At 36.3% G+C, this 9028-nt stretch overlaps 1 protein-coding gene across 2 annotated transcripts; it reads right to left on the reverse strand.

Annotated features, from left to right (window-relative positions):
- Positions 1-57: 57 nt before the first annotated feature.
- LOC133740889 (protein TIC 62, chloroplastic) lies at positions 58-6198 on the reverse strand. Of its 2 annotated transcripts, none has more exons than XM_062168833.1 (15): positions 5959-6198; positions 4992-5109; positions 4831-4903; positions 4699-4750; positions 4345-4521; positions 3671-3752; positions 3460-3532; positions 3282-3392; positions 2293-2445; positions 1600-1742; positions 1287-1505; positions 1020-1211; positions 680-880; positions 381-466; positions 58-227 (listed from the first exon to the last, which is right to left on the reverse strand). In XM_062168833.1, exons 1-14 carry the CDS (start codon positions 6182-6184, stop codon positions 412-414), a joined length of 1875 nt encoding a protein of 624 aa, XP_062024817.1. In that variant the 5' UTR covers positions 6185-6198; the 3' UTR covers positions 58-227; positions 381-411. The 2 variants fall into 2 exon arrangements, with proteins under 2 accessions (XP_062024817.1, XP_062024815.1); XM_062168831.1 differs by having other exon boundaries at positions 58-268; positions 5959-6197.
- Positions 6199-9028: the final 2830 nt, after the last annotated feature.

Here is a 9028-nt window from a genome sequence, read left to right on the forward strand (position 1 = left end):
AGTTGTGTTAATGACAGAAGCCATTGTCATCCAACAATCTCAAATTTTTGAAACCTCTGACATAAAATTATCATTTATTCAAGCGAAATTACGTCACTGGAGTTTGCATAATCTTGAGGTACATATTCACACAGTTACATATACATTGTTTACATTATAATTTCCAAGAATAAGACTCCCGCAATCTCAGCTGCTTCCTCTTCATGAGTATGAAAACTTTGCCAACCCTGGATGCAAAGTTCAGATTTACTTGCACCTATATATGGTTCTGTTACAATTAAGTAGTTATTGTTATTTCTACACAGAGGGTGTGGCCTAAAGTAAATATAAATCCTCCATTTTCCTTCAGATATGAAACTACGGAGAAACTGGGATCATACCTTGTAAAAAATTGATGGGGCAGCGAATCGTCTAGAATTTCTTTGGGGATGGTATTGGCGATGCTGGAGGCTTTAAGTCCTCATACCTGTTCATTTATAGGCCTTGAGGTTCATTAAGTTGTCATAGAAACAACAATGGTCCTAATCTATCTATTTGGAAGATTAACTCTAGTCAGTACTGAAAAACAAAATGCCTTTTGAGGCATGGTAAAAGAAAAATATTTACTTCCATATGTAGTAAATATGGATCTTAGGAAATCTCAAGAGCAGCTAAAATATGCAACAAGGAAGACACTTACATAGTGAAAGGCGATTGTGGTTTTGGCTTTGGTTCGGTATGTTGGTCTGTGTCACTTTGCATATTTTCTGTTGGAATTTTCACTGTGCTGTTGACCGACAAGGCACCCGGTTGAGATCCATTATCTGCAGCGGGTGTTGAAAGGAGTGATGTGGTTGGAGGACTAGGAGATGGTGATGAAGGGGGCTTAAAGTTGTCATATCTGAAAGCATGCCATAATCAAAGATGAAAGAAGAATACACGTATTATCTCTCTAAGAGCACAGGTAAAAAATAACAAGAAGCAAACCACACTTGCTCAGAAAGTTGAGAACAAAGAATAAACCATCAGGAAAAACTTACGCATGAAAGGGTGAATGGCTATGAGTGGGATTCTGGGAAGGAACAGAAATAACATCATTGCCTCCACTTGATTGTGATACAACTTCTACCGATGTTGAGGAAGCTTCTACTGGTGCTGAGGAATCCAGAGGAATTTTTTTGGGACCAGCAGGCGTTGGGCTTGGAGAACTAGGTGGCTTGAAATCCTCATAACTGTCAAAACCATGTCAGCTCAATCTGAATTCATCCCATATCTATCATGTCACAGGAAAGCTTAGAAAAACTTACACATGGTAGGGTGAATGGCTATGAGTTGATTTCTGAGGAGAAACCTTTTCAGAAACACTGATTGTGATAGCCTCTATCACATCATTACCTCCAATTGGTTGTGATGCAACTTCTACTGGTGTTGAGGTAACTTCTACCGATGCAGAGGCATCTGGAGGAATTTGTTTGGGACCACTTGGTGTTGGAGTAGGAGATGTTGGTGGCTTTAAATCTTCATAGCTTCCATATATTTGGGAAAACAAAATTAGGTTTACATTAAATAATTAATCGATATTCCAACTTACAAATGGCACTGTAATATAAGTTGGCTTACGCAATATAAGGAGATGATGGCTGTTTTACCAGCACTTCTTCTTTTGCCGGTTCTTTCTCAATGGGAGTGCTTGGTTTCTCAGATGTGGCAATCTTAGAAGGTTCTGGATCAGAAGCAGCAGCAGCAGCACTACCACCAAATTCCTAATGACACCAAAAAGAACTTTAATTTGGCTCCGGATCTCCTAGCAATTTGCTTTGGTGCTATTATTTTCTGATGACACAAAAATAATCCCTTCCTTCCAGCCATCGGCTAGAGGATTGCGAACCACACAGACCCACCTATCCATCCAGATGCACTGCCTCATGTAGAAAACTAATTATTTTCTTAGCTGATAAGGCCCCAAAGAGACAATCAATTCATTCCGTAAGTCAACCGGAAAAAATGCATTCCATAAGAACCCCCCACCACTCTCTTGTCAAAGAATTCATCTGAAAAGCTTCATGAAAAGGAAAGTTGCAAAGTTCTACTTGTTTTATTGCCAGGACAGTGAGTTCCATTTTACTGTTCTAGAAGTCTGATTTAAACAGATCTCATAGCAGTGTAGTAAGGACACTCCAGGAGTCCAGGGCCCACTTCAGAACTTCAAGGCTCAGATCAAATTTTCTTGAACAGTTTTTTGCATTTGTAGGCGAAAAAGGACCAAATATTTCTTTAATCAGTAAATGTCAACAAATGAAAGGAACAACATACCTTTGGTGAGTATATGTCAGCGCGTTGAGATGGTATCTTTGCCAGAAGTTCCTCCAGAGGAGTCAATGGAACAGTTGTTTCTGCAACTACTTCAACAACTTTGAAGTAAGAAAGGCCAGGATTTTTGGCAATGCATGCCATGAGCTCTGCTACCTGTATCAATTGATAAAAGCTTATTTTTTAATCTTGATTGATGAATTTCAGGTTTCTCAAACCGTATTGCAGACATTCTTCTCTATCTATAGTTCGAAACTAAATCGGAGAATAAAAGGAGAGAAGGTTTAAAAAGATGGAAATAGAATGTGTCATATGACTGATATGAGTAAAACCAATTCTACATTTTACGTACATGAAAACTATTTAAAATATGACCTTGAACTTCCAGAGAAAACTACATTTTTGCATGAAAACAATGGGTGTCAGTGTGTCACTACGAAGGAAACCAATGCTACTGGAAAAATAGCCAGGGTGCATAAGAACATTTGATATTTTATTTGGACTGTTTCATTGATGTTTATTATCATTTTCTTTTACATAACATCATGCATGAATAGCTCGTCAAGATTTTCATTTTTGAAAAAAGAGAAGAATAACAGGCTCAATGCAAGATTTGATTTATTACTAGTGATATGACAATGGGGTAAAACAAAATGCTCTGCATTAAGCATTGTCCAATAAAAAAAAGTACAACCATAACAGTAAAACACAGACACAATTCAACATGCCCTTTTTATAAAGAAACACACAGCAGTAAGAAACTTCACAAAAGGCAAAATAGAGAATTACAAGTAATTTTCTTTTTGTTAGAAGAAAAGGTGTGGAGATGACAAAAGACAAGAAAAGAAGCAGGATTTTGAACCTCAAAAACAGAAATATTCTTCAGGATTTTTTGCATTGTGAGAATGCTGTGGTTTCTGAAAGCATGTTTAAGAGGTTAACACTGAAGACAGAAACATCACTGCACTTGAGTAAACTTCACACAAAAGTACCTGCAGGTTCGACACTTGACCACCGAATAAAGTATCCTCCGTTGAGAGAGTAATATTATGAGTTTCCTTGTAAGCATCAGTGGGCCGTTCCATTCCACCGGGTCTCACTATCTGAGAACACAAAAGTTAAGTACTGAAAGCACCTATAACCTCTGAATTTATTTACTTAAACACTCACAGTGTAGGGAAGTCCACTGGCTATCAGTGCCTCTTCAGCCTTTCTTTTCCAAATCAGGACGCCCCAAAATAAACTGTGAAAAGGGAGAAAACTGAGTCAGTTTAGCCAAGTAAAGAAGTACCCCAAATATCTCAAGTTCATAGGTGATCTATAAATGACACATCTCAAATGTTCACCAAGCATAAGAAAGGATAAAGACTTGAAAACTTACTTCAGAATAGCAGCGGGAAATCCAACTTTGTTTGTTCCCAGAGATGTGAGCAATATGAAGTGGTTAACTTTTGCAACAGTTGCTGCACATTAATAACTGAATAGTCAAGCTTCTTTATATGTTTTGTTTAAAATTAAACCACTGGTTAAGTCAAGAACAAAGATAAAGTACATGTATTCTCAAAAGGAATATCAGTTGCCACCCCAGTGCACTAAACTCTATTCCACCTTCCCATTTATTATTAAATGAAAAAGAAAACATATCAACTTAACCAGAAAAACGCACATTAAGCTCTTTTAGGTCATAAATGGGGAACTGCATTCCTATTACATGTTCCAGGCAAAGAGAATGAGTGATTCAGGACTGAAGGCTAAGATTACACAATACCACCTAAAATCGTTTCAGCGCAGTTTAACTGACATATTTTTAGGAGAGTTGAAATTATCAACAAATCTATGCAGAAAGGGGGTCTGAAATAGTGCACAGCAAGCATATATGCTTTCATTTTTCCCTTAATTGGATAACTACATCATGCAAGGCAATGATTACAGCTAAGCTTTATATAATTACACTTATCACATATGGTCCAGTAAAGCATGGTACGTGCTAATCCCTATATACTTTACAACATGCAAAGTGATAATTACAGGCTATCAGTTGATTGACTTGCTTACCTGCGTCAATAAGATTTTTTGTAGCCAGATAGTCAATCCGATATGGTCCAGTAATATCAAAAATCTCCTTCTCGCTTGCACCAATACAGCACAAGACTACTGATGCGGTTCCCAATGCTGGTCCAATCTGATCTTGTTTCTCTAAGTCGCACTCCACAATTTCAAGCTTTTCTACAGCTGGGCTAAAGACCAAATATACTTGTTATTTCCTAGAAAAATCATAGATATAAAAGCTAAAATCTCTTTTTCAAAACCTATATTGCTTTCAGTTTTCACTTTTTCCTCCTCTTGCCTTGACAGTTTACAGAAGTCAAATGCAAGAAGAAATTGATAGTTGTAAAGCTTTAATCTTACGTTGGCTTCCTTGGCTTGCACTTTCAACATCAAGCTTCATTTGCTTAACACTCTGCAGAAGAGTTATTTACTTAGCATACCTCTGATTTAATGAAAAGTGGTGGAAAATTAATGTCATAATAACGGTTGTACTTCTACAAGGGTGGCTGCTCTCTGAGCACTCCTTACGCCAGCTCTGACTTGAAACCCAAGTTTCAAAAGCTCCCTGAATACGACAATGAATGCTTAGCAACTCTAATATACCAGTTGAACGATATTTTCAAGTAAACATGGAGTTAGAAGTACACATAAACCTTACTGCTCGTGAACCAACTTTACCAGTAGCACCAGCGACAAATACCACATTCTCATCTTTCACACCTACTCTTCCCGTAACCTCCTCAACTATCTCTGAGCTGGAATTCGTTGTGCCTAGTAAAAGCAATAAGACTAGGTTACATATTGGTGGTGAAAGAAGTACAGTGCTTATCATTTACCAATTTCCCACATAAGAAAGGAAATAGTGTCACACATGAAGTAGGAAGCATAAGTCACTTCCTTGTGCTTTATTCTTCCTCACCATAATGCAGTCATATCATGCAAGATGTAGCATATTTACTAACAGAGGGTAAATAGGTACCTATGTCTCACAGCCTATAAGGGAAGCTAGTGCTTGATTACAATAACTAGTTTGATAGTACAAGAGCTGCCATAAACTCGTTTATTTGCTGCATTTGTGGTATAAAGTTTTAGAGATATATCTCTCAAAGTTGAAATTGACTATAAGTATCATGGGGTAGAGTTTCTACATCATTAAACTACCAGAGTCCTTTTGAAAAAATCTCCAAGAATGCAAATGACCCCAGCTCTTATTTGGAACCCTGTACTACTTATAAATATACTTGCAGCTTCCAAGGATTTCATGTTACCTGAAATCTCTCGGGGAAATAATCCAAATTTTACTTCAAAAAATTGTCTTTATGTAAAAGTTCCTTTTTACCACTAATGCAAGCAGATAACCAACTTTTCAAACATACATTACTTCAATCTTCACTGCCTCCATATTCTTTCTGGAAAACTTAGAAACATGATGCAGCTTAAACAGTAAAAGTCTACTGCATTTTGAAGATGGGATCATATCATTGCTCATTTTTGCAAATACATAATATAGCAAATTTAAGCATCATATATGAAATCAAACCGTACCAAACCAACAATTAATTCATGTGTGCAGGAAAAACAACCCATTTCCAGAAAACACTGAAAATAGTAATTACATACCTGAGGCTTGAGCTTTGATATGAAGAAATCCTAGCTTCCTGACATGTGGGTGCCTCTTTGAATTGGAAATCTTGAGGACCTGAGCACGTAGAAAAGGCTGTTCTTTAAACCCATTATGGGATAAAGAGGAGGGTATGGTGGTTACAGTTGGTGACTGCAAGGAGCAAGCTTCCATTGCAGTGGAATTCAAGTGCGAAGTCCCAGTGTTGAAAAACTGGAGAGACATAAATGGTTTTATTATCTGTTGGTACTTTTATCAGTTTGGCAGATGTGGCACTCTCCACAGTCCATGGATATGATGGACCCCGCGTAAAATTTCCTGTGTCAGATTGTGGCTGGCTGGCTGCTGCTATTGTATTGTGGGCTACATCTTTTCCCTTCTTCTCTACAACAGAAATATAAGGACTCTTTTGCCACACAGATTAAACTATTAAAGACCTACAAATTTTCCTTTCGGACCTTTCGCGTAAGGATCCTAAGGGATACTACGAAAATTATTATAAGAGCAAATCCATTAACGAAATTTTTCGTTTTTTTTTTTTTAATTTTGCACAAAAGTTTTTCTCTATTGGATAATAAATATCGAGATTGAAACACTTATATAGCACAAGGAAAAACAAAAATATATATATCGTGAAATCGATCACGAGCAACTCCTTGGAAAAAGAGTCCATGTATTGACAGAAAAAAAAAAGGTTTAAGTGGGCTAGACACCATTAACTACAATAGTCCCTGATTTTTTACCATGCGCAAGACCTAAATCACTTAACCCATGCGGTCTACTAACATTAACGGGCCGTCAACCACTCTAAAGCCCAGTGACTGAAAGGGCAATATAATATTAAACAAATTACGCCAAATGTCATTGAAGCTGATGCAACCCAATTCATTTTAGTTCTCCCTCATTTCAACTTCAATCACAAGGAAGCTAGGGTTTGATCTTGGCGGTGAAGCAACAAAGCGAGGCTCCGGCTGCAAAACAACAAAGCGAGGTTTCAATAGTGAAGCAACAAAGCAAGGCTCCAGTGACACTAGGTCTTGAAGATCGGTAGCTTAAGAAATTTCTAGTTATTGAGGGTCAGACCGGTCAGTAGGTATAGTCAATGATTTTTGTGTTTTTTTTTTGTTGAATTTTGTAGATCTCTTGTATAAGGATTACCAGAGCGACCACAAGTTCACCATCACTACCTACAGTCCCACTGGAGTGGTTAGTTCTTTATCTCTTTTGCTCTGCGATCTGTAGAAAGTTAGGGTTTCAAATCTCGGTTGTTTATTTTAACTTGTATACTAATCCTTGTAATTTGTTATCATATTCCATTTTTGGATTACGTTTATCATCTATTTATTTAGTGAAAATTGAAGCACCGAGTGTATTTTTTGCCTTAGTGATGCGTATATGGAACTAATCCTCCTGAGGGTCAGTTTTTTTTTTTTTTTAAATTACTATTGGTTGTATGATCTGTGGTACTTTTACTCTTAAGGGCCATTTGTTGCAACCATTTGACTGGTTTTACTAGATTTTGTTTAATAAAGTTTCTAGCCGAACTACTCGATGCATTAGCTTATTCATTTTATAAATAGTTGATTTGAGGTGTTATGTAATTTCTTAGTATAAACAAAGAGAGTAAATTTTAAGAGGAAATCTTAAAGCTTGTAGTTCGCTGTCGAAAATCTGTGTAATTGTCTGATCTAATATGTTCTTTCTAGCTTTAGCCAATGTGCTTTGCTGGAAATTAGTTGCCTAGATTATCTGTATGTAATTGGCGTAATGATTAACACTTTGCACTATATTAAGCTAGTTCTGTCTTTTGAATCCCTTTATTTAGGTTTGTCTACAGGTTGTATTATTCCTCCTGAATTAATTGTTGTATTATTCCTCCTGCTTAATAAAGAAAATATATATTGTGCCAAAAGAATTTTATTAAGCTTGCTATCCAAGGTTCCTTACTGATTTTTGGGTTTTGTCCTCAGCATCAATATATTTGTCCTCATGATCACAATTTCGTCCCGTTAGTTTCTGTAATGTTGTTTACCCTATTGAGAGATAGTAGCCCCAATTACAAAGTCGTTTGGCAAATATGTGAAGCATTGGTAGTGACAGATGTTCTAAAAGGATTACAAATATGTATGTGTAATGTTCATTAGCTTATTGTTCCACACTCTAGTTATTGAAGGGTAAATCTTCTGAATATTGTTGTTTGTTCGTAGTTTGGTAGAGTTCAATGTTTTCAATCATTCTGTTTAGAAAACAATACTTACAGGATTGAAATGTGAAACAAAGCATTAGCCATTGGTTCAAATGGCTTGAGAGTTCTTAAAATAAATGGCCTACAGATGTATTCATATTTTGGTGGTACTGAGTTAGCCTTGGTTCCACCGACATAATGAAAACTAGAAATTACAGTGATATAGCTCGAACCCCTCTGCAAATCGGTTCAATTCTAAGCTTCCTCTATCGGTTTCGTTTGTAGCTTCAAAATTTCTTAATTTTGTTATGCTCTCTTGTTTGTGATCAACTCTTTTGCATTCTTATAAACTATATATGTATGTTGAGTTGTAGAAAAATTTATAAACTGTAGTACATCTGTTTCTGAAAAAAAAATCGGCTTACTAATGGTTTACTAATCCTACTAAGGGTCAGTACCTTATTGAGGTGTTTCAATAGATTCAGAATTTCACTGAAGCTGTTGATTTCTAGCATATATATATTTGGGTAAAGCTATGGTATGTTAACATTTCTCATACATCAACTATTTTTACCACTTTAAGGACTCATGTTACAACTTTGAGGACTAATATTACTATTTTGAGGATTCATGTGGTAAACTAAGAAAATTTACCACTTTAAGGACTCATGTTACCACTTTGAGGACTAATATTACTATTTTGAATATTTCATTGCTTTGAAAATATGTGATGCATTATATGATTTCCTTATAGTTATGTTCTTTAGTAAAGATTTGATATTTGAGTAGTGGGCTCGTGTTCCTTGTTAATTATCTATGTTTGGTGCAACATGTGTGACTAGTTTGTGATTGTTATTCTTGAGAGTGTTTCTTTTAGTTTAAAA

Source organism: Rosa rugosa, chromosome 3 (assembly GCF_958449725.1).
Source record: "Rosa rugosa chromosome 3, drRosRugo1.1, whole genome shotgun sequence".
Taxonomy (NCBI): domain Eukaryota; kingdom Viridiplantae; phylum Streptophyta; class Magnoliopsida; order Rosales; family Rosaceae; genus Rosa; species Rosa rugosa.

Coding starts and splice junctions, on each gene's coding strand:
- LOC133740889 (XM_062168833.1), bottom strand. CDS start 6,184: ATGTCTCTCCAGTTTTTCAACACTGGGACTTCGCACTTGAATTCCACT. Junction 3,533..3,670: donor TTTCCCGCTGCTATTCTGAA/GTAAGTTTTCAA, acceptor CCCTTTTCACAG/TTTATTTTGGGGCGTCCTGA. Junction 881..1,019: donor AGCCATTCACCCTTTCATGC/GTAAGTTTTTCC, acceptor GCATGCTTTCAG/ATATGACAACTTTAAGCCCC.